This window comes from Schistocerca gregaria, chromosome 9 (genome assembly GCF_023897955.1).
Source record: "Schistocerca gregaria isolate iqSchGreg1 chromosome 9, iqSchGreg1.2, whole genome shotgun sequence".
Taxonomy (NCBI): Eukaryota; Metazoa; Arthropoda; class Insecta; order Orthoptera; family Acrididae; genus Schistocerca; species Schistocerca gregaria.
In genome coordinates, this window is record NC_064928.1 from 256,905,657 (window position 1) to 256,933,102 (window position 27,446).

Below are 27,446 nucleotides of genomic sequence, written 5' to 3' on the forward strand. Positions count from 1 at the left end.
AATGTGCCTGTCTGCCATGGGTCTTCTGTGTGGTGAGAAGCAATCTATCCTAATTCATATGGTTGCTATTTCATCCTAGATTCACATTATTATGTACTTGATGAGCCAGTGAATATGAAAAGGTGGATTTGAACAATAAGTTCCATCATTATCAGCGGCCTTAAGTTCACTGCTAGTCCATCTACAGAGAAGAAATGAATAATTTTTCAAGTAAATTTTATCTACATTTTCATGTATTGAAGTTACTCTATTAAGCTTGATTATAATACTTATATAACTGACAAATACATATGTACTTATAATACCATTTATTTGACTCAAGAAGCTGTACCACTGAAAGGCATTACTTAAAAAATAAAAGTGTAGCCAACACACTTTACCTTTATGGGTTCCCTTAGTCTTGAATTCATGGGCAGTTTCAAGTAACATGTAACAGTCCCATCTCTGTTGTTTTGAATGTACCATAATGGTGAAAGGTCTGTAAACTTGTCCTGTGGCAACCTGCTGCAATAACTAAAACACAAAATTACACACACTTAACATGTTATGAAATACGTTTTGAATACAAGAAATACACTAATTAAAAAGCCAAACAATTAATAAATATGTTAGCACATTACAAAAAAAAGTTTTGCATCTGTGAACAAGTTATGCGAGCTTTAATTCAGGGGTATCAGGGAATGAAAGAATATGTCTTATTGGGGGGAGGGGGAAAAAACCCTGTGAAATAAAAACTAAACGATATGCAAAATAAAGGCAGCCTAAGGAACCGGTATACGTTGCTGGGTAACATTCAATATGATGTTAGTCTACCATGTGCATGGTAAAATGTTTAAATCTTAGTCGTGCCTGCTCCAAAGGTAATCGAAATGTTGTTGCTCGAGCCGGTCCTGTTCACTGACACTGATCATCCTGAAGTTACCCAATGTTTAAGGAAGGTTTCCGCAATAATACAATCCAAGTATTAACTGTCACAAGGCCACTCAATCACGTTGATGTAAACTGGTGGAAGCAGTTAATGAGACAGATGCAGTGCGCTGTGGATTACTGTCTCTAATGACTAACACAATTCCGAGATGTTGAGTGTAAGGCAGAACAAAAGCCTTTAAATTACCCTCGATAGCAATGAGGCAAATTTTCAATGCCAGAAGACTAATGAAATGCAGGAAGACCTGAAGGTGATCGAAAACTAGTGCGCTTGATCCCAAATGTAAATAATGTAACGTACTCCACATAAATAAGCGAAGAGATCCAATAATGTCCAATTACACTATTGGTGATCAATCACTGGAAACAGTAACTACTGTAAAATACCTAAGAGTGAATGGAGCAACCTAAAGTGGAATCACCACGTAAAACAAATAGTAGGACGTCAGTGAGCAGGAATCTCGACTTTTCTCATCCTTTTAAAACCTGTCTGTGTTGTGTATATATTCTAGTTATTTCTCAGGGTGTCTACCTTCAACTGTACCACAGTTCTTTTCAAAATTTTGGAATGTTTTGTGCCGTCTGTTGTCAGAAACTTAATTCTAATGTGTCGTGCAATAGATGATGGTACCTCTTGATCTGACACTGTGATTCTGAGTACAGAAATGGTACAATAATCTTATTGTTGTGGAGAACATTCACTGGACATGAAAGCGATAAGAAACAAAGATCACGTTACTCACAGTTCACAAAAATGTGCATAAAACAAAAACTCCATTTTATATCTGAGTCACCCTCATAAATGCTCAACAAAGTCGAGTGACAGGCACTATAAAAAAAAAAAAAAAAAAAAAACAAAAAAAAAAAAAAAAAAAAAAACCCACCCACCAGACATCAACCACAGGTTTACTGTAGAAATTTTGAAAGAGTACAATCTGAGAGTGGGGCTACATACTACGAGGGAGGATTAGAAAGTAATGAACAATAATTTTTTTCTCCCCTTTTACCACAGCTGGAATGCTGAAATTTCACGATGCTAGAGTTTGCACAACAGAGGGTACTTTGTTTTAACATGCACCTTTAGCGGGAGAAGACTGAACTGCGAAGCACACATAGCATGCGTGTTACTGTCTCAACTTGTAAAGAGCAATGAAGTGTAGTTTGATTTTTGTGGGCCACAGGACATAAACTGAGTGAAATTCACAGACACACACATGCCACGTAGGGGACGACTGTACCGCCCATAACAATGTCTCTGGGCAATGTGAATTCTTTCGAGGGGGCCGTGTGAACATCAACAATTCGCTACGCTCCGGGCGGCTCGTAATAGCTGCAACACTGCAGAATGTCAGAGATATTGAGACGGCAGTTTTGAAGGACCAGCATGTGAACCTTATCGCAGCAGTTTGACATTTCCTGTGGCCTGATGTACAATAATGTTGATTACCCATTAAATTTTCATAAAATTGGTGCTCACTGGGTGCATGAGAGGCACCCACATGGACCAGCAAATGATGACAAGCTCAGATCTTTTAATGCATTACACCACAGAAAGGCACGACTTTCCGATATGAGTCGTCACGGGTGATGAGTCACAGGCATACCATTATATGCCCGAAACCTAGTAGGCCTCTATCAATTGGAAACGTGCTGGTTCTCCATTATGAAAAATATTCAAAGTGACTCAGTCTGCTCGGAAAGTGCTTATGACAGTGTTCTGGGACATGCCACGGCATGTTAATGGTGGACTTTGCTGAACACACGACCACTACGATTGCTGAAGCCTGCATTAAAACTTTGGTTAAGTTGTGTTGCGCCCTTTATGACAAACACAACATTAATTAATGCTGATGGTGTCCAACTTCATGACAATGCTCCCCCACATCCCTCTCCTCATGTTGCTGCTCCTGTTTGTGAGAAAACTGTCAAATTTGGATGGCAGGTGCTTCAATATCGACCACACAGTCCAGATCTCGCACCGTTGGACTTTCATCTGTTTGGTCCCTTGAAGAAATGCCCGGTTGACCAACAGTTTGCAAAATATGTGGAAGTGTAATCAGCATTCAGCAGATGGCTACATTCCGACCAAATGCAGATGGCTACACTCCGACCAAAGGGACTTCCGTGTACGAGCATCTTGAAAATGGAACGACAATGGGAGAAATGTGTGAGAACAATGGAGACTATTTAGAAAAGTAAGTGAAGATCTAAGTTTATTGACTTTGTTACTTTGTTATCTATTAAAGTTTTTGGAGAACGTGATCCAAATGCATGCTCTTTGTGGTATCTACAAGCCACAAAATGTGGGTATCAGTCGTCAATTGGCTGTTTTGTGCCTCACATAGGGGATCAATGTTAGGATGAATAATGTCACAATATAGTATGCCAACTAACTGTGAAAAGCCTTGTATCAATTTTTTTGTTTGCCATACAGTGACACCTTGAGCACAGTGTAAGCTCAAACAGCATGCATGAACCATATGGTCCCTTTCACAATTACACAGACATTTGTGGAGACGTTCCACACATCATAATCTTAACATCTCACTGCGATATGGAACAAATTAGTTTTACAATCGCAGCAGAGATTATCAGCGAAAAATATGCCAACGTGCTGACTGTTTACATGGTTTCTTAACCCCTACTCATTCATACAGTGACTTACATTAAACTGTAACTGTATTCTCTCTCTCTCTCCCCTACCCCCCCCCCCCCCTTTTCCTCATAACCGCCCCCCCCCCCCCCCCCCCCCCCACACACACACCTTACTATATAGTCAAGTCCCATTAATGTGACCACTGCCTATGCTTGATGTCAATGTGCAATAATATTTACAAACTGCAGCACTAGAAGTGGAAGATATATAAAGCGAGGGGGGTGAGGGCAGGGGGGGGGGGGGGGGGGGGAGGGGTGTCACAAAACACACACACACACACACACACACACACACACACACACACACACACGGAAAACAGTACAGTCACTGTGTCACAATCCAAAACAGAGCAGGTTATCTGACGTCCAAATAGGCATGTTCATTAGCATTCGAGGCAATGGTGGAAGTGTTTCTGAAATGGCTAAGTTTGTAAACTGTTCACATGCTGTCATGATTAAAGTATACTGCACATCACAAAATGTCACTATCCAAAACCACTGCACCACAGGTCATAGGCAACAGGTGGCCAATTGCTGCGGAGATATGTACAGGCGAATAGGCACGCAACTGTTGAGCAACTGACCCAGATGAGCCAAGGGGCTACCGACACTGTCTCCTCAACAACCGTCAAGCGAACATTGTTGCTCACGGGCCTCTGCAGCGGAAGCCCAGTTCATCACACGTGCCGATTGCTCTTCATCAATAGCAGAGGCTCGAATGGGAGGTGGCCTTTTCAGATAAAGCACATTTTATGTTCCATCACACAAATAACTGGCGTGTACAGTGCGGCACGTCTGAAAGCAAACACCCTGCATCTGGCAAGAAGTATTATGGTCTGAGGGACATTTTTGTGGGATTCCACAGATGATCCTGTGATTCTGGAAAGCACAATGGATCAACAAAAGTGTGCATCTATGCTCTGGAACCGTGATCACCCCGAAATACAGTTTCTTTTTCCTCGGCACGATGGCACCTACTAACAGGAAATTGCAATGTATCTCACAGCTCACAGTGTATGAGTGTGGTTTGAAGAGCACCAGGATGAGTTTATCGTGCTTCCTTGGCCACCTAACTCCCCGGATTTAAACTCGGACAAGAATCTGTGGGACCACCTCAATTGGGCTGTTTGCACCACGGCAAACACCTAGCAGTGTAGATGACCGTGACAGCAGAGATGTCACAGCTCCACATACCTGTGGGTACCTTCCAAAACCTCACTGACACTCTTCCTACACGATTTGCACTGCAAAACGTGGTTATTCAGGCTTTTGACAGGTGGTAACAATAATGTGATTGGATAGTGTACAAATGCCAAAACACTGACCGCTTATATGGTTTCCTCAATTTTCCTCCATTCATATTATGACTTATACTATAGTTATATATCTTTATATCACTGTGTAGGAAGCCAAAAGATTTTTATGCCTAAACATCTTGCTTCTTTTTGTAACCACAATACAAACTATGGTAGAGCAGTAAACCTCCAATTTAAAGAATCCACAAAACGGCTACGAGTGTATAATTATTTTACAAATGAATTAATGTGTTAAATGTTCTACTAGAAGCTTGTAACAATGAAAAATTTAGGAAAGGTTTGAAATTATGCTCGCATAAAGCTTAAGAAACAATGAGTGAAAATAGCCAGGGTATTTTTTGCTCCATTTTAAGCAAAAGATTTTTCATGCATCTCATGTATTGTACGATGAAAATTCTGAAGGTATATTTAGTGATGTTAATAGATATTGACTGCAAAGTGTGCTGCAAATAGAGTCAGTAGTAAAGTAGCAACAGCTTAGAACATCATACCTGATGCCAAAGTCTGACTGTATGAACAGCTAAGATGCAGTAAGCAACAAACGTTATTGTTTCCATAGTTTTCTGGAGATGCCCACGAGAATTTTTTTTGTAGAAGTCACTAAGTGCTCTTGTCCTCAAATATGGGATGAATGTGGTCTTAGTATTCACACACCATAAGTTAACACGGCCTCCAAACAATACACAGTTTGTAACTGTAATATTCATCTTACTGTGTTAAAATTATTCATACTATTAATGAGTACATTATGAAAGTGTTTTCAGTTTTTTAAATTGCCCAGTAACTGAACATCAAATTTTTGTTGCCCCAAGAAGTCGTAAGATAGGCAACTTACCAATGGTACTAGGTTCCATGAGAGCAGTATTAGCAACACAGACTGCTATTCTTAACGGCATAGAGGAGGCACTAAGGGGCAAAAGTTCTTCCTTAGTGCGCGCGTGCACCCACCCACACCCACACCCAAACCCACACACACACACACACACACACACACACACACACACACACACACAGTCACTGTCGTCTCCAGGCACTGAGGCCAAGTCAGACAGTGGCAACATGTGCACAAATGTTGTGTATCTATAAGTGTGTGTGCTCTCCCTCTATCCAGGGACTTTTTCTAAATTAACGAAAGTAATTTGTGCCTGAAAATATATTACTGGTTAAAAATCAGTCACCATGAGGCAGCAAGAGAAAATGTGTAAAAAGTTGTGGAACATATGAGCTTCCAGAGCCAGTGGCTCCTTCTCCCAGCAGAAGGGTTGAAGAGAAAGTCCCTTAGAAACCTGGGTCAGGGAAGACTTATGTGCTGTCACTGTTGGTACTTGCACCAAACATGATTTGAAAACCAAAGAATGTAAAGGTGGAAGATAGGGTAATAAGCAAGACAGAAACTAATGAAAAAACATTGTGAAGGAATCAGAAGACAGGAAAGCTAAATGAATTATAAATATCAGACAGGCGAGTGAAGGAGGGAGGTACCGACAAATAAGAAATTTAAAAAAAGGATAGGTGAAAAACGGCAAGGAAAGAGGATAGGTGAAAAAGAGCAATGAAAAAGGATAGGTGAATAGGAGCAATGAAAAAGGATAAGTGAAAAAGAGCAATGAAAAAGGATAGGCGAAAAAGAGCAATGAAAAAGGATAGGTGAAAAGGAGCAATGAAAAGGACTAATTGCGGAAGAGAAATACTCCGACCATACAAATTAACGTAAAGTTAGCCCAGGCGCGTGGCACGAACCACATGTGACCTCTAGTGCAGGTTTTATCAACATGAACACCTAAGAATTCAGAATATTCTGTTTGATTTATTGATTTACCCTCATGAATTATATTTAATGATGTGACACACCCTGAGCAATAGAGAATTGTGTGTACTGTCTACAGTAACAGTCAGTCCATCAGCAGAGACTCACTCAGTTTTTTACTGAACTACTTTGAGAGTGGAGGTTTACTTCTACCTCCATAACACGGGTAGCAGTAAGCACAGATTTACTATGGCAAAAACAGTACTGAGAAAGAGGTTTCCCATAAAGAGAATTCAAATGCTACTCCTCAGCCCTTCCTGTCAGACCTGTGCAATGTGCAGTTCAAGTTCTGCCATTGCCTCACGTTTTGTAGATGTCGCAATGTTTCCTAAAAGCAATGCTGTAAACACCTGTGGATATGCTATTGTCTTGAGGAAATGTTGATGATTTTGTGCAATGAGATCAGTTAGCAGACCAGTGAAGCATATACAGTAGAGCGTCGATTATCCGAATGTCGGTCAACCGAACGACCGCTTAACCACACTGTGTACTTGCCCGCACCTGTTACTCTCCCACCCTACTGTTCATCATCTCCCTCACTCCCAAACCAAGTTTCCCACAGTAGTCGCCGCACTGGGACATCGATGGCGGAACATTGCTTCTGATGGAGCCTTCATGAGGCGCTGCTGACCGGGCAAGTCGCCAGTCGCTGTGTTTCAATAATCAGCACACTTCTGTCGGATTGGCACTGGCAGTAGAAGTAGCGGCAGTATCAAAGCTGTTCACAGCAACAGCTGCGCCAGCCTAGAGTTGAGGCGTGCCGTTTCGCGCAGTTTGAAGAATTGCGCATCCCCAAGAAGAGCTTCTCACGGTGCAAACAGTCACCTTCTGTTCTCTGTTACCACCACTTGTGTGCTGCTGCTTGAAGAAGTGAACTTGAGGATACAAAATGCTTAAACGTAAACCTGTTTACAGTGCAGTACTTCTTTTTGGCATGTAAACATGTACAGTTCGATTATCCGAACAAACCAGTTTTCCGAACACCCATGTCCCTCAATTACTTTGGATAATCAACGCTCTACTGTATTCATATAAAAATATTTGTAGTAGAACTACTCTAATTCCAGAAAGATCATCAGGCTCTATGCAAGAAATAAAATAATGTTGGTTTGTTGGTCTTGGGGAGGGGACCAAACAGTGAGGTCACCAGTCCTATCGGATTAGGCAAGGATGGGGAAGGAAATCAGCCGTGCCCTTTCATAGAAACCATCCTGGTATTTTCCGGAAGTGATTTAGGGAAATCACAGAAAACCTAAATTAGGATGACCAGACATGGGTTTGAACAGTCATCCTCCTGAATGAGAGTCCAGTGTGCTAACCACTATACCACACCACTTGATAAAATGTTATAGTGTCATGTAGAATGTACAGCCTAAAGTGAAATACTAAGATGTATCCTGACCTTCTGTCAGTCACGCACACCACACACGGGCAAGAATTTTCATTATATGGCATTACTCCTGCCATCCGTATTACTTCAGAGGCGTAGTAGTAAAACTAATCACCTATTCCAGATCTATCACTTATTTGCTCACTTTCAAATGCAATAAAAGTTTAGTATGTATGTAGAATTTTTTGTTTCCTACTTTTATCCATGAACTTACAAAGTTCCCAGATGCTTGGGAATTATTTTTATAGGCAAAAATTGATAAAACATTTCACAGCTACAGCGTAACTATGGATATGAAGAAAAGGGGCACAACTATCAGAGGTCAAATATACCGTATTTACTCGAATTTAAGCCGCACTCGATTGTAAGCCGCACCTGAAAAATGGGACTCAAAATCGAGATAATAATTTTCCCGAATCTAAGCCACACCTGAAATTTGAGACTCGAAATTCGACGGGAGAAAAATGTTTTAGGTTGCACCTACAAATCGAAACAAAGTTGGTCCATTGTAATATGAGACACAGTTTAGGTCGAATGAATGACAATACGGCTACAGTAGTTTGGTTCGAGTCGTAAGCTTAGCACCTAAGCTTTACCAGGTAGCCATTGCTATGCGTCAGGCACTCCGTCCGTATTTATACGGACATCCTTCCTTTTTCACATGCTTCGTCTGGTTTGAATTATTATTATTTTTCTTTGGTCAGATAAGTGCCATTCTCTTTGTTATAGGTGTTTATGTCACTCTAAGCTGAAAATGCATTACTGTACTGTGTCACGCATTGTTTGTCGCATTCTGATAGTGAGTGTTTACGGCATGTCGCCGCTCGTGGCACGGCTCGCTTTTGTGCTCGGTACCACACACACACACACACACACACACACACACACACACACACACACACACACACACAAAAAAGGGGGGGGGGGGGAATCGTCTCATTAGCAAAACAATGGCAAGAGACTGCTATTTGTTGTTACTTACACTGCTGCTTTCTTTGATAATGATCAACAAGAACCAAATAATAGACTGCATATGATAGAAGATGTTCTGAACGAGAGTTTAGCGAAAAATTTTCTCCGTTTGAAAATCTTTGGACGTCTCTTTAGTATATTACATTCTGAACAGAAATTAGAGTCATCTTAGATTTAAAAATCTAGTCAATTGCCGTGCTTCATTTCTGACTGTATCACTATTAGGCATAAGAATAATAGAAATATAAACACGAAATGATATGTACATTATTCCGCGTTTGCTGTTGTCTCACTCTAGTTTCGTACTTTATTAGGCAGACAGGATTTAAATGAGATAGCAGCAAACATGAAAGAATACATGGCAAAATGTTTACATTTGCATTATTCTTATGGTGAAGAGAATACTACATGTGATTCACAATTCATAAAAGTTCCTATTAGCAACCATCTTTTCTCACAGGTAGGAAAAAATTCAGAATGCAGAGTTGGCCAAATTGACAAACAACCCAAACAGTCTTGCCAGTTGGATTTTCGTAGTACATTGAAATGCTGCTGCGTTCGAAGATGAACAATACTAAATTTGTATTTACTTCGTTGGATAATGTATAAAAATGCAGTGGTCGAAACTCGGGGCGGGGAAAGAAGCTTGTCTTCCACCTTTTCTTAAATTTATTTACTGACGCAGAGGTTTTGGTGCCAGTATTTATCTGTGTGCCTGCAAAGCATGCCAGTGTAGCGCTACATTTGTTCGATGACAGAAGTTAGTTGTGGTGGCACCTACCAACATTTTTCAGACTTCCGCTTACTTTTCACTCGATTCTAAGCCGCAGGCGGTTTTTTGGATTACAAAAACCAAAAAAAGTGCAGCTTAGATTCGAGTAAATACGGTACATTACATTTTCACTTATCGTTCAATGAGCACACACATTATTATTGTTCTTATTGATAATGTCGTTTTTATTATACGGGACTTTTCATACACTTCTCAAGTATCTAAGATTGCACAATATATTTGTGGATAATGTCTGCAGATACCAGTACAATAGCTTTTAGCAATTGACAGAAGCATATTTTATTGACTGCAATGGTTCTGACATGCTTAACGTTGTTTTGTATTTGCATCTTGTGTGCCACAGACCAGTGGAACCACTTTTACTAGTTTATGCCAGTGCTACTGAAGTTTTTTCAAGTTTCCATATCTCGTAAGCTTTTCCACAAAAGTTTTTTTGTTAATTTTACTGTTTAACACTGTCGATAAATCACACATTCTTTTTCTACACAATCATGATGTACAGTGTACTGTGTGCAGTACCTACACACTGTAAACAAAATTCATACGATAATTTGGTTTGTTCATTTTTGGCTACCTTTTAGGGCTTCTGACTCCGCTACTTCTTTGGTTCTGGCAGATTAACTTCAGACATAAGTTCCAGCGTATTATTTGTGCCACGACACTGTGTCTCTTCTTGAAATCAGTCCGTATGACCTCTCTGTAACAGCTCAGTAGGTGACCAATTGTTTCAGCAGCTTCTTTGCTAAGTCTGTCGTTTTGAGGGCTCGCTCCCAGGTAACACTCATTTCACAGGACTATCAGCAAATGTGACACGACGTCACATGCAACATCGGCACCTACAGGAACTGCTATCGACTTTGTGAAGAGGAAGAATATGAATGTTATTGTTCCTTGGTTCGCTCACAGCAATGTCAGCTATTCTCTTAGGTTCTTGCCTAATCACACACTTGAGAATTTCCACAATTTGGAAATAAATAAATAAAATATTTGTGAAAAGGAAGAATATGATTTTTTTGCTGCTTATTTCAGTCACAGCAATTAAAGCTGTCTTCTTACATTCCTGCCTAACTACATACTCGGAAATTGCCAAAATATTTATTTCGTCCTTCATTCTCTAATCAGATGGAAATTTAACTAGCATCGAATATCAGAAATTGTACTTGTATTACATTCGTAATAAAGTCCCAGAATGTGTTAACGACACTACTCTGAAAAAATAAACAAACGAATAAATAAGAAAAAATGAAAATTTGCATGCAGCAGGATGTGAACTTTGGCTCCACAAACCACAACATTAACCATTACCCTAGCACAACGTCATGTCTCCTGTTTTGGTTATCATAGTATTCCTTGACGGCTTGTATCATTGATGCATTACCAACTGACATTTGTAATGATGACAGTGAAATATTTGTGATAGACTGATAAATTTTCAGTGTTTGAAATTGAATATTAAAAGTAATAGATAGGAACAACAAAAAGACTGTCCCAAAGCTTCCGGCCAGTAATGCGTGCGCACGCGTGCAAATGCAGCTCACACACACAACTGCAGTCTCAGGCAACTGAAGCCACACTGTGAGCAGTAGCACCAGTGCACGATGGGTGTGACGACTTGGTGAGGGTAAGGAGGAGGGTGGGGTGGGGAGGGGGGAAGGGTAGTAGGGTAGAGGAGGTACTGGGGAGAGCACATGGACGAGGTGAACAGAGGGTAGGGTAGTTATGTGCATTTGGGAAGTTAGACGGTGAGCAGGGGAGGGAGGGAGGGGAGAGATGACGGGGGTTAGCAGAAAAGGAGGGAAGTAAAAAGACAGGTTGTGATGCTGGAATGGGAACTGGTAAGGGGCTGGATGGGTGAGGAGACTACTAATGCAGGTTATCATAGTTTATCACTACTACAATTTAGGAAACAAAAGACATAACTTCATTTCTGAAACGGACACTTTTTTCACATTTTTAAACAATGAGTGAGGCAATAACACGAATACAACTTAACCTCACATACAGAGATCATACTCACAATAGTTCAACTTTAGCCATCAGCTCTGTACCCGGAAAAACAATTTTGATGCACCTTGAAGTACAAGTAAATATTAAGCTTCGTCTACAAGTGTAATCTCTCTAGAAAAATTATAATCAACTGAAAATGTATAGTTTATTTCTATGAGAATCGAACCTTTGAGGTCAATACCATAGCGCAGACGAGCAACTTACATGGAAATCGTGACAACAGCTGTTGAAACTGCAGCATATGCCTCACCTCCAGGAACGTACCAAACTTCATCTTCAACATCATCATCCATTGGCACATCATCCTCTTCATATGGATCATTAACAATTGATGCCATGTAGTTCAGAATCTGAGAAATATAAATGAGGATTTTTTTGTGATGACAAGTTATAATATGAACATTAGTCGATAAAAGAATAACACAACTACTTCTAAATATTTGGAACCAACTGACGAGTAGTAGTTTTTTTTTTTTTTTTTTTTTTTTTTTTTTTTTTTTTTTTTTTTTTTTTTACAGACGTGTCTTACTGAGACGGTCAATAGTCGATTGTAGAGAGCCTTGTTATCAGTCTGTGACGTATGGATTACCGTGAGGTAGTGAGCATTCAGATCCATTTTCAAGTAGTTGACTCTCTATTTGACAGTCTGGTTATAAAACCAAATACTTACAGGAAGAGTGACGTAAGAAGAACAGCTAACGAGTGCAGTAAAGGCAGGTGCACTCAGTCTCCAAAGAAAAACTTTGGACAAAATAAGAAATGATTAGCATCTTGAAAAGATATCAACAAAGGAATTGGAACAAAGCCAAGCACCAAAAGCAGAAAAATAACTGATGACTGTGAAAGTAGAAACAATGTAAAGCGTAACAGCAAGGAAAATGTGTCTGCAAATGAGAAAATTTTTGTATAGTCTTGTCCTTCATATAGCTGGGTCCCTCTCCACTCTTACGCTCTGATATGAGTGAACTGTCCTTCCTTTTCAACCATCCCCTCCTGTTAAATTTGATTACCCATCTAATAATCTGTTAATGTAAAAGTCACAAAACTACAACCTACAAACAGTTACACAACCAGAAATTACATGCACATATGAAACCAATTTCAAAACAACTAGAACTACAGAAACAGACAGAATGTTGATGATAGAATGAAGAATAATCAGAACGTGCAAAGACAGACAAGAAAATGGGTGCTGAAGACTAGGTGATAATAAAACAGTCTACACGAAATGGAACAGTTAAAGATCTCAATCAGGATGAAACATATTTCATTCTTTTGGACATCTAATCAAGCCATCTGAAAAGACAATCATCAGGAGTCTAACAGAGAAGGTAGGAAACAGTAACAACAACATCAGATGGAGTGATGGAAAGATATATGGAAATAACAAACCCCAAAAGATGACTTAAAAAACAACACACAAAAACCATGGAACTCCAAGATAAACAAATCTGATTGTAAGCATAAATCAAGAAATAATGGGAAGGGTAATTTCATAACAAGAAAGCAAGCTCAGATCAGAGAGTACGAAGAACCACTGGGCCAACAGGAAACTGAAAACCCCTTTGTATAAAATTGGTGGAAGTGGTCCAATGTAGGTAAATAAGTAAGTAAAAAATGTTAACACAGCTAAGCTGCTTGAATTTTAAAATCTGATGATCCAGTATGTTTTAACAGTGCTTATTTCTGTTTAATCAGAAGTGAAAACTGTAGCTGGAATATATTATATGGGCACAGTTCCGAGACTGTTGAAGATTGCGTGGACTGATCAACTGAAGATGCCTTTACATGGACCACATTTATTAGCAATATATGGGTGCAACAATATTGTCATCAAAATTGTTGCAATGTTGTTGCAATACAAGGTACTATTCCAGTAAAGCTGGGCAACGTTGCTGACAGAGCAAGTTATTTCAAGTAGTTTACAATGCATTGACAGGGCACTGTCCACCGACGGTGGAGAATGTACTGCCGGAAAAAAATATTACTACACCTCGAACGTCATCATCAATTTTGATTTGACGACAGCATATGCCACCTAGGGGACAGTAAGTTTCTGATAACGGCTTCAATGTCACCCACCAACAGACAGCTTAGTGGCATAATTACTTCGATGGTGTCTGGCTCCACGTAGTGCAGACGTGTGAAGCAAGTGAGCAACCACACGATGGAGATGCAATCGTGCTTCCTACAGCCAACTGTGCGAGTTTAAAAAAAAATCAAATTGTGGTCTTCTGAGGGGCGGTATCCTACCACACAAGTAAGACGTGCTGCATCAGTTGTGCAACAATGTTTGTTTGAGTAGTTATGAGAAAATTCTCGTACCTGTGGACGACGTTCTGGACATCCACGTAGCAAAGATGCCTGCCAGAACTGTTGTACCATAAGGGCAGCAGTGGCAGATCGTACACAGACACCACAGCACAGATGTGAGCCCAGACGTGTCAACACGAATTGCTGCGAACTGGTTACTATCAGCAGGACTACGGGCAAGCACACCTCTAGCCCAGCTTTCACTCAGACCTCAGCCGTTGTGCACACGGTTCGACTGATGCCATCACATGACATGGAAGATGGAATGACGCACTGTGGTCTTCAGGGATGGAAGCAGATTCTGCCCGCACACAAGTGATAGTCGTTTTTGCATATGACATATACCTGGTGTGCGCTCTCTCACAGAATGCATTCATCCGAGACACTCTGGTTCCATCACAGGCCTTATAGTCTGGGGTATGATAAGCTGCAAATCTCTCTCATCTTTGGTGTTCCTGGAGGGGATGCTAACCGGCACTCAGTACATGCAGAATGTTGTTAGACCTGTGCTTTTGCAGTTCTTGCAAATGGATGGTGATGTGTTGTTCCAACTGGATAATGCTCACCCACATATTGACTGTGAAACTCAATGTGCTCTGCAAGACGCGCAGCAACTTCCTTGGCCAGCACGATACCCAGACTTATCTCCAATTGAGGAAGTGTGGCATTCAATGGCACGCGAAGCAACTTGTGCAATCTCAACTAACAACTCATATAACTATGTGATCAGGTTGGGCAAATGTGGCATTATTTATTTTATTTATTTATTTATTTATTGTTCCGTGGGACCAAATTAAGCAGAAATCTCCATGGTCATGGAACGAGTCAATACATGAAATTATAACACGACGGTAGAAACAGATAAAATGAAAGATAAAAAACGTATTCAGGCGACAATTCGTAAGTTTAAATAAAGAAAATCAACAATCTAACACTGGAATTTGCTTAATTTTTCAGCTCTTCCAAGAGCTCCTCGACAGAATAGAAGGAGTGAGCCATGAAGAAACTCTTCAGTTTGGACTTAAGAGCGTTTGGGCCACTGGTAAGATTTTTGAGTTCTTGAGGTAGCTTATTGAAAATGGATGCAGCAGAATACTGCACTCCTTTCTGCACAAGAGTCAAGGAAGTGCATTCCACATACAGATTTGATTGCTGCTCAGTATTAACTGAGTGAAAGCTGCTAACTCTTGGGAACAGACTAATATTGCTAACAACAAATGACATTAAAGAAAATATATGCTGTGAGGGCAATGTCAGAATTCCCAGACTATTGAATAGGGGTTGACAAGAGGTTCTCAAACTTACACCACATATAGCTCGAACAGCCTGTTTTTGAGCCAAAAATACCCTTCTTGAATCAGAAGAATTACCCCAAAAAATAATACCATATGACATAAGCGTATGAAAATATGCAAAGTAGACTACTTTTCGTGTTGAACTGTCACTTATTTCAGATACTGTTCTAATGGTAAATAAAGCAGCATTTAGTTTCTGAAAAAGATCCTGGACATGGGCTTTCCACAACAGCTTACTATCTATCCGAACGCCTAGAAACTTGAACTGTTCCGTCTCGCTTATAATGTGCCCATTCTGTCTGATCAAAATATCGGTTCTTGTTGAATTGTGAGTTAGAAATTGTAACACACATCCTGCGTCATAACACTCCATCGAAGAACTGTGCACTATGTGACACACTGCTCTCTGTGTACACTTTTCGTCCTGTAGTATATCTGTGCAGCATGCTCCTCTTCTCCGTAAAGAAACAGAACGAGTAAGTGCCTGTATTGCTGCATATGGATGCTACACCAAGTACTAATATGAGTGTTTTAGCATGTGCCGATACTTGGTACCTTGTGCTATTGATATATAAATGTCATCATCTCATGTACTCCATATGCACTAAATCTCGAGTGAACTGGGAACCTCTAAACAGCTGAACTAATTTTGTTCCCCGACAGGGTATTTCATATGGCCAAGTCGCATGTAAATGCTTCTCCCCCTCTTTCAGCCTAGATTTCTCAATCCCACAATGACATTGCTGCAGTGCCAAGTCACATAATCTGACTGGAGAGTGATGATGTTTCACTTCAACCTGAAAGACAATGTTTATGCTTAAGTACTAGAATTGTTTTTTATCAACAGGAATGCAGGAGTCTGCAAATGAGACAGTCACGAATTCCACAAATGTGATGGGTACGTCTAAGGCCAGAGCAATGGTACACAGAAAGTAATATAAGATATGCCTAACTGAAAAGGAAACTTCAACTATAGCTGCATTGTACAAGATCCCTGTGGGTGAATGTGTTTGCTGAGAGATGGTGTGATGGTATTCCTAATTACAGAAGCAGAGTTAACAGCTTCGCAGCAATTTCCTCGATTCTGGAGGGCAGTTTCTGCAGTTTGTTGCATGACGGATTCCTCCCAATCAGTGCAAAGAGCGGTCGTCCAGTTTCTTTGTGCAGAAGAGGAGCATGCTGCACAGATATACTACAGGGCGAAAAGTGTATACAGAGAACAGTGTGTCACACAGTGCACAATTCTTCGATGGAGTTTTATGACGCAGGATGAGTGAACACCGACGACACGTCACGCCACGGGTGGATGCACATTGTAACACCAGTGCTATGATTATGGCTGAGGAGAACTCTAACAAAGGAATTGTTGGTCGTATCACCACACAACGCTGCTGTCGAACTGCCAATAAGCAAAAGAGTGGTGCATCATGTAGTCTACGAGAAGCTTCGTTACGGTAAAACTTGTGCGCAGCGCATGCCCGAGCATCTTTCAGAGAGTACAAAGACAGTGAGAATGAGTGCTTCCCTGAGGCAACTGTGGGAATATGCGAAACAAGGAACTGATTTCACTGCTGAGATTGTGGCATGTGTTGAGACTTGGTGTCAGCACTTTGACCCTGCGTCCAAATGGAAGAGCACGGAATGGCAGCATCCTAGCTCTCGTGATAAAAGCCCTGAAGGCCTAAAAGCCCTGAATGTCGGAAAAGCGATGCTCAATTTCTTTCTCGACAAAAACGGACCTCTACTCATCGACTGGCTACCACGGGGCATAACAGTTAACACTGAGCAGTATTGTGACATGTCACTCAGGCTCAAATATGGCACTAATAACAAGCACAGGGCAAGCTCTCGAAAGAGAGAGTGCTTTTCCAGGACAGTGCTGTGAAACTCACGACAGAGATCTTCCAGCTCCTTCAAACAGTTTGACGGGAGGTTCTGGAACATTTTCCTTACAGCTCCGATACCTCCACATGCGACTTATGAGCCCTTAAAACATTCTTTGAAGGTGAGAGGCCCAATCCTGCCAAGGAAATGCAAGACACCATGAAAAACTGAATCTGTCAGCGGGCCAGGAGTTTCTACACTGAAGCCATCCTCTCCTTTCCTATGCACTTGGATCATTCACTGTCAATGATATATTGCAGTACAGTTGCACATGAACAAAGATGTTATTAAAATTTTTATACATATAACAGTAATCTCCTTTTCATTTGGGCACACCTTATATGTATAATCAGCGTTGGGAGACCTGGCTGCAACCGTCACAAAAATTTGGAGTATTGAATCATAATAGATCTGCTCTTAACATTTTTGAAGCATCATGTATGTGTGTTTTTGTGAACAGCAACTTGCCAAATGTCTTTTTTTTATTACAGTCTTTGTTATACACAACTTTTCACATCCCATAAATACTGTCTTAGATGTATCATATTTATGAAATTCAGATTTCTGTCTATGTGCTGGTGAACCAAAATTAAATATTAACATAAGCTTTGTTTGTTATTTCAAACTACTTTAATGAATTTTTGAGAGTCCTTCCACCAAAGTGGTGCATATCTCTAGTATCATGATGCATACTGATGAGAAATGTGTTTTGAAGAGGTAAATCAAATTCTTTCTTAATTGCGGGACCTGCAGCATTTATTATGCCCAGTACAGCATTATGTGGAGCATTGGAGAACAGTATGCTGCTTGATATTTTATTGTATTTTCATATATAAGCTTATTTCAGCTTTATTGCCTTCATCAGAACATCTCCAAACAATCACATTTATTTGTAATTTACATAATAAATAATTTATAAAGTGTTTTACATTTGATGATGTACTCACATCCTGATATTGTAGATGGACATATGACAACTTCGAGTAAACCATCAAAGCTGCCTGTAATTGCTGGCTGTACTATTATTTTCAGCAACATTTTAAAGTTGTTTGATAACTTGTTGTTGCAAGTATATTATAATACACTTTTTACTACCTGACAGTTGTGAGAATTTCAAGGTTGACTGCTAATTGTTTACTCAAAGATATTAATGTTGTGGGTCATATACATATGGAACTGTTATTGATGTGTTCGTGCGTCTGGTGTTTTGGTTATCCTTTATCTACATACAAAATTTCAATAAAACATTTTAAAAACTGTGTAAGTGTGTGAAATAAGTTTGCTCATTCAGTATATTGTGGGGATAATCATTTGTGTGTAGGTATATTTGAAACTCCTCCAAAATATTTTATGATTGCCCCTGGTGGGATTTTGTGCACGATTTGTAGTGCGTTTACAATGTTGTTAACTTCATATCTTTCATTTCTGAGGTGTGTAAAAAAGGTGGATTAGTTGTTATATGTTTGTTGTGTCTTCTCTAAATCTAACGATAAAATTTCTTCGTTTCTTCCTATATGAATTTTGTGCATTAAATGCAGTAATTGTAATTCCAAGGGTTTTAGTTGGTTGGGAGTATGGCTTTTCCTTAAAATAGTTTTATGCTAATATTATTTGTCATTCTGATGTCTAATGTGATGTTTGAAGTTTTTAGAAGGGTGTTTATGTTATTGAATAGTTTTCCTATATAGTTTGTTGATGGTCTTTTTTCATTACAGTTTCTGTCACTAGTGTTATTTTATGCTTTATAGGGTCTTTTTAAGGTGTTTTTTGTTGTTGTACAGCAGCAGAACCACACTAGGGTCATAATTGTTCGTATTGTAGTATACAGTCTCCTGTTGCAGTGACAGATTTTGGATTCTGTTAATAAAGGAATGGAAGAATGCACATTTGTGAGATTTTGGATGTGAAGATGTATGGTTAATTATTCCATCTGCAGTGGCTGGTTTTCTGTAGATATCAAAAGTGTGTCTCTAGTTGTTGTGAGATCCAGAAAATTTATTGAATGTTCTGAAGTGAATTTTATTTCAGGATGCAAATTACTGAATTCCTGTAGTATACAATTTTAACTGCAAACACGGCCAATACAAGGAGCTGCAAATCAAAATGATGGGTACCCTGTAGTAATGTTTGTATGTCGTTATCATTTCCTTGTATGAGCAACAATGTGTCATTGGTATCTTAGTTTTTTAGAAAGGGTTGTTGGGAGTTGAAGAATTTTGTTTAAAGTTCATTAAGGAATATACAAGGGTTGACTAAAAAGTAATGCCTCCACCTCTAACTCTTCAACTTTTGGCAGCACTGGTATGTGGCAGGTACTGGCTTGTTCTGTAGCCTCTTCACTACAGCTCCAGTTGGCAGGATGCCTTAACACTGAACAGTTGTGTTGTTACAGTGAAAAGTATGGAAACTTGTGCAGACAGTCGGTCACTGCGATTTAAGTAATGTGCAGTCACTGAATTCTTGACAGCAGAAGGTGTCACTCCAAAAGAGATTCATCAGAGAATGAAAGCAGTTTATGGTGATTGTGTTGATGTGAGTACTGTGCATTGTTGGACGAGTAAGTTTAAAGACGTTAAGGTGGGAAAATCTGACCTGTGTGACAAACAAAGAGTCGGACGTCCTGTGACAGCAACCATCGAGTTTCACAAGCAAAATGTTGACAGATTGATTCAGAACAACTGTCGTATCACTAAGAGAAAAATTGCAAGCACAATCGACATTTCACAAGAACCTGTGAGTCACATTATTGCTTTGCTGTCCACCCCAATACCTGAATGGTCAAGCGTGACGGACTACCATCCTAAGGGGGCCAGGTTCGATTCCCATATGGGTCGGGCATTTTCTTCGCTCAGGGACTGGGTGTTGTGTTGTCTTCATCATCATTTCATCCCCATCCAGTGCACAGGTCACCCAATGTGGCGTCGAATGTAATAAGACCTGCACCAAGGCAGCCGGACCTGCCCTGTAAGGGGCCTCCCGGCCAATGACGCCAAATGCTCATTTACAACGCTTTGCTTGGCTATCAGAAAATCTGTGCATGATGGGTACCCCGGATGCTGACTCCTGAAATGAAAGCGCACAGACTTGAAATTTGACAGTGACTCTTCTCATGTTACGAGAATAAAGGTGACGCCTTTCCCAATAATGAAACACGATCTGCAGGTACATCATCATGCTTCTGATGAAGATGTTTACAGAACTGTGAGACTGTGGTTACAAAGACAGTGTGTCGATTTCCTCCGTGACGAATTCAGAAAACTTGTTCATCGTTGGCAGAAATATATCCAATTGGCTGGCATTTATGTGGATTATCTCTGTGTTTGATTTATTGAAATATTCCCATCCAAACCCAATTAACTGAGGTGGAGGAATTACTTTTCATTCAAACCCTTGTATCTGCTATGGTTCCAGCAATATTACTGCCCATACACTCACCATCTGGGTGTGTGTAAATTTTTTTGTTATGTTAGAAACAGTTTTGTGAAATTGTATAATTTCACATATGCCTTCTTTATGAGTTATGAGATAATGTTCTGTTATATCTATTGTTTCTGGTACAGATATGTTAGTGTAGTGCTTTGTATGTCCAGTGCAACGAGTCTGCAATGTGTAGAATTTGAATGTTGTATATTGTACTTGAAAGTATTCTGGAATTTTTTATGGTGTAGTTTTTCCCATATGTGCTATGGGGAATATATTGCTGGAATGATAGCAGTTGTGTTCCTTAATAAAATAGAAACAAGATTCTGCAGTTAACAAGAATCCTTTCTAAAAATACATAATATACCACTATCGCTTTGTCAATGACACACTGCTACTTTACAAGGGAATCATTATGAAAAACAGAGAATACTTCAGGAATTCAGTACTATGCATCATAAAATGAATTCACTTTCTGGACCTCACAATAACCAACAACAACTACAAACAGACTTTTGAGATATACAGAAAATTAACCACTACAGTTTGAATAATTAACTGTACCTCTTCACATCCAAAATCTCACAAATAAGCATTCTTTCATTCTATGATTAACAGAATCCTAAATCTGCCACTGCAACAGGAGGCCATACATAAAGAAATAACTACACTACAATACATCACATACAAGAACAATTATGACTATAATGTGGTTGTACAGCTACACGAAAACACCCTGAAAAAGACCCCAATAAATCATAAAATAACACCAATGACAGAAACTGCAATAAAAAGGAAGACCATATACATACCAACAAACTACATCCGAAAATTATCCAATAAACTAAATGCCCTACTAAACACAACACAACAGAGACAAACCTAAAAAATGAAAAACCAAAGTTGACAACACTGAAAATGCACTGCAAATCCTGCTTAAAATCCCAACAGATCCAAGCATGAATATGTATGGAGGAATTTGAAATAAATATACATACACACCAAGTTTATCCCTATGTATAATACACGAAGAAACCGATTTCTAGCACACAAAGCTTTCAAAAAATTTTATTGAGATTTTAAATAGGGATAGCCGATAACCAAAACTCCAGAGAACACAAACACTTCAGTAACAGTGCCATGATACACGAACCAAAACAGCATAAATATTTTTGAGTACACAACTAGCTGTCAACCTTGAATTTATCATAACCAAAATATTACAACCAACAATTACACAGAACAATAATGGTTTACTCAAAGCTGATACACACTGAAGCACCAAAGAAACCGGTATAGGCATGAGTATTCAAATGCAGAGATATGTTGAACAGGCAGAATACAACACTGAGGTCGGCAATGCCTATGTAAGACAAGCTTCTGGCGCAGTTCTTACATAGCTTACTGCTGCTACAATGGCAGATTATTAAGACTTAAGCAAGTTTGATAGTGATGTTATAGTCGGTGCACAAGCGATGGGATACAGGATCTCAGAGGCAGCGATGAAGTAGGGATTTTCCCGTACGACCATTTCGCGAATGTACCGTGAATATCAGGAAGCCCGTAAACATCAAATCTCCGACTTTACTACGGTCAGAAAAAGATCCTGAAGAACAGGATCCATGATGACTGAAGAGAATCGTTCAGTGTCACAGAAGTGCAAGCCTTACACAAAATGCTGCAGAATCCAACGCCGGGCCATCAACAACTGTCAGTGTGTGTACCATTCAAGGAAACATCATTGATATTGGCTTCTGGAGCCGAACACCCACTTGTGTACCCTTGATGACTGTATGACACAAAGCTTTATGCCTTGCCTGGGCCTGTCAACACCGACACTGGACTGCTGGTGACTGGAAACGTGTCTGGTTGGACAAGTCTTATTTCAAATTGTATTAAGCAGATGGATGTGTACGGGGATGGAAATAACCTCATGAATCCATGGACCCTGCATGTCAGCAGGGAAATGTTCCAAGCTGGTACAGGCTCTGTAATGGTGTGGGGCATGCACAGCTGGAATGATATGGGACCCCTGTTACATCTAGATACGACTGACAGGTGACAAACGCCCTTCTGCAACACATGAAAACTATGTAAGCACCATTGATGACAAGAGTGATTCAACTACTCAAACCCCCCCCCCCCCCCCGGTACACATCTACATCTACATCTACATCCATACTCCGCAAGCCACCTGACAGTGTGTGGCGGAGGGTACCCTGAGTACCTCTATCGGTTCTCCCTTCTATTCCAGTCTTGTATTGCACGTGGAAAGAAGGATTGTCGGTATGCTTCTGTGTGGGCTCTAATCTCTCTGATTTTATCCTCATGGTCTCTTCGCGAGATATACGTGATCCTGTTGATCACTTGCATCCATTCAGGTCCACTGTGCATTCTGATGGACTTGGGCAATTCCAGCAGGACAATGCGACACCACACACATCCAGAATTGCTACAGAGTGGTTCCAGAAACACACTTCTGCTGCCCACCAAACTCCCCAGACATACATTACTGATCATATCTGGGATGCCTTGCAATGTGCTGTTCAGAAGAATTTCCACCCCCTCACACTCTTGTGGATTTATGGACAGCTCTGCAGGATTCATAGTGTCAATTCCCTCCAGCATTACTTCAGTCATTAGTCAAGTCCATGCCATGTCATTTTGCAGCACTTCTGCATGCTTGTGGGGTCCTACACGATATTAGGCAGGTGTACCAGTTTATTTGGCTCTTCAGTGTACATCCATCTATGTAAGGATGTGAGTACAACACATCAACATCAAATGCAAAAAACCTTTACAAATTATAAATAAATGCGGTTGTTTGCAGATGTGTTGATGATGACAGTAAAGCAGAAATAAACTTATATACTATACTAAAATAAAAAATTTCTTGTCAAGGATTTTTCCTTATGGAACGCAAAAAGCAGGAGAGCTGCACTCACTTCCAGCACCTCATTTTCATATATCTAGTGGCAATTCGGTGGTAAATGCAAACACATCTGTTCTGGAAATGAACTGCTGCAAAAACTGCTGGCCAATAGTAGCTGAGAATATTACTGACATGTGACTGCAATTCATGTTGCCGAGCAATACTGCCGGGATATACTATTGGCAGAATATAATTTCTTCAGCCTGTGTGAAAGCATCTTAAGGCAGTTTCCCAGTGATATCAGCTGTAGCAATTATGTTGAATAGTTGACAAGTGAAAGCAATGGACAACTGCATCTGATCGACCTTAAGGTTGATGTGTGACATGTAAGCAATAATAGCATCTCTGACAATAGTGTTTGCAAGCAGCTCAGAGTAATCCATTTTCTTGATAGTGTAAGATAAGACAGCAATTGATGGAGAGATTAGTCACTGAATACTATTAATGTCATATTACACACAGGTCTTACATCGAGTGCCTGTAAAGGTGTTCAGGTGGTCCATATTTTATGGCAACATATGGCAGCAATAGGATTATCGCCAACACTGCTGCCATAGGCAGCAATTCTGCAGTATGGCTTGGCAATGTTGCAAGTAGCTGCCAACATATTGAAGAGGGGTTGCCGGTGTTGTTCACCAAGGGTGGAAAATATTTCATATTGCAGGGCAATATCTATCTCTGTCCTTGACTGTAAATGCCTCCCTCTTGCTCTCACCTTTGTTTCCCAATTCTTTCACTGACAGTACTGCAGTTGTGTGTCTGACTAAAAACAATATCATTTACTTCTGTTTGAAAGTTTGTGCATATAAATATAGTGAGATGTTTCGTTGTTGTTTGTTGTGTACAGCAATGGAAAAGTGGACAGACAAGAGGCCTAGTAATTTTATTAATGCGATTCATCTACAACCAGTCATGGGACATAGACAGTGAAGTATACGAGGAACAGAAACTGAGAAAACAGTTCACTGCCTGTTGTTGATAAGCTTTGAATTGTACTTGACGCATACAAAAATTTCTGAAGTCTTCTGATCTATGCGAAATATGAGGCGAAAAAGTTGTATGGGAAGGGTGGAAGTGCACTTGGTTCTTCATCCCTATTGTTTGCATTTGATGCCTTCATTCCTATCGTTTGCATTTTACGCAATGAGTTTCATACTACACTGAGACACTTTACGATTAGATCACATTCAGTTTTTGTCCCATAGACCTTAAGATGAGATGATTCTCATGGGTGTGGAACACGTCAGAAAGTATAGCATAAAAGACATAAAATATCTGAATATAATACTTACTACCCTGACCATTTGTCAGGAGACTGTCAAAATAGGTGAATACACTACAGTAAACTGGAACTGCTAATATTAACAGATTTAATACACTGTCAGAATGAAACATTGTTATACACTTTTAATAAATTTATCGTACACAAAATACCCAATTTTGAAGAATACCCAGTTTCCACACATGTTCTTGAATTTACAAAATAAACGAGCATTATTACACTCTTTTGCACCCTAAAAACTTTTGCTTGGTTTGATGAGTAACCCCAGAATATGATCCCATATGATGTATTAGAATGAATAAGAGGAAAGTATGCAAGTTTCTTTATATTTATGTTTATATCTCCTACATCTGACATCATTCTCATTCCAAATACAGGTTTGCTTATTTGCTTCAGCAATTCTGTGTTATGCCCCTCCTCAACTGAATTTATTATTGAGTTGTAATCCAAGAAATTTAACACTGTCAACCTCTTTGATCTGCATGTCTTCATATGCTATACACATGCTGGATGGAAATCTCTTACAGGTTCTGAATTGCAAATAGTGGGTCTTCTCAAAGTTTAATGACAGTGAATTAGCTTTAAATCATTTATTAATGTCAGTCAAAATTTGATTAGCAGCCATTTCTAAATCTGTATTTGACTTGGTACTTATTGCAATGTTTGTATCCTCTGCAAACAGAACAAACTTAGCATCTAGCAACGTAATAGAAGAGATCATTAATGTACCCACAAAAAGCAACAGACCCAAGGCGAAATCTTGTGGAACACCACATGAAACTAATTCCCAATTAGATGAAGACTGGCTGCTTACTGCGTAGGTATTTTGCAACAACACCCTCTGTTTCCTGTTAGTTAGATACGAATCACGCCATTTTGCAACATTGCCAGTGCCACCATAAAACTCTACTTTCCTTAGGAAAATGGTGTGATCCACAGTCAAAGGCTTTTAACAGGTAACGGTCAAAGGCTTTTAACAGGTTGCAGAAAATGCCAGTAGCCTCTAATTTGTTATCTAATGAATTAAGTATGTTCTCACTGTAAGTAAGCAGGAAATGGTAGTATAAACAGAGGTACTTGTTGGCAAACAAAACTAAAATTAAGTTTTTATCTTATTTCAAGCTTCTTTTAATGAGGCAGAATGAGATTTTCACTCTGCAGCAGGGTGGGCGCTGATATGAAACTTCCTGGCAGATTAAAACTGTGTGCCGGACCGAGACTCGAACTCGGGACCTTTGCCTTTTGCGGGCAAGTGCTCTACCGACTGAGCTACCAAACCACGACTCATACCCCGTCCTCATAGCTTTACTTCTGCCAGTACCTTGTCTCCTACCTTCCAAACTTTACAGAAGCTCTCCTGCACCACCTTGCAGAACTAACACTCCTGAAAGAAAGGATATTGAGGAGACATGGCTTAGCCACAGCCTGGGGAATGTTTCCAGAATGGTGCAGGAGAGCTTCTGTAAAGTTTGGAAGGTAGGAGACGAGGTACTGGCAGAAGTAAAACTGTGAGGACAGAGCGTGAGTTGTGCTTGGGTAGCTCAGTTGGTAGACCACTGTAGCTGCAATTCACGTGGCCGCAATGTTGCCAAACAGGATATATTGTTGGCAATATGCAAATGTACCTCAAGGTTGGTGTAAAATCTTCAAACCTCTCTCTTACAGAAGTCATAACAATCATAAAGGGTGACCGAATTAGAATGGACAATTTAATTTTTGAAGAAAACTCATTAGTTACTTAGCAATGTGTAATATGTTTAGTTTAAATTAATCAGTACACAGTGTGGTTACATGTGGAGAACCATTTCTGGCAGATGTTCGCCAGACATTGTTGACAAACTCTTACTTCTGTCATATCATTTTTAATGATATCATTGCATATTTCTGTAGTGATTTTCACAATGATGCACCCCATTTGATCTGTCAACTAAGAAATTGTTTTAGGTTTGTTCATGTATTTAATATATTAGTTCATGCAAGCCAACAGGAAACAGTCACACAACACACTGTCACAAGATCTCTATAGAAAAGGTGTGATTCAATACAACTTGGAAAATTTTTACTGCAACAGTACCCATGCACGGTATGTGCTAACTTGCTGCAACCACTTTTATTTCAAATCTGTCCCCTTCAATCGGGCCCAGAGAAACTCACACACAAAGTTGCTATAATGTAGGCCATTCCCATCCACTGCATTACCTACACCACTATTGAAAAATTAAAATCCAATCACCCACCTGCCCAAATTCCACATGAAACAGTGGCTCAATGTGCATGCAATGACACTGAAGTTGATTCTCAGTGCCCCAAATTCTACAGCTGAACTTACTGATGAAGCTGTCCAAATGGAAATGCACCTATCACTACAGATGACATGTCATTAGTGAGTTCACGGTGTTACAAATGGTCAACTGGCAGTAGTAGTTCCTTCTTTTGAGCCTTGTAAGTGTGTA

General features: G+C 39.8%; 1 protein-coding gene across 3 annotated transcripts in view; it reads right to left on the reverse strand.

The window, feature by feature from the left end:
* LOC126291651 (endoribonuclease Dicer-like) overlaps positions 1-27,446 on the reverse strand; it is a 286,500-nt gene that overhangs the window by 124,210 nt on the left and 134,844 nt on the right. For all 3 annotated transcript variants that reach the window (XM_049985218.1, XM_049985216.1, XM_049985217.1), the window contains 2 exons: positions 12,072-12,217; positions 381-513 (listed from right to left, as the gene is read on the reverse strand). In XM_049985218.1, coding sequence (XP_049841175.1) covers positions 381-513; positions 12,072-12,217 — 279 coding nt within the window. The remainder of the gene's footprint in view (positions 1-380; positions 514-12,071; positions 12,218-27,446) is intronic.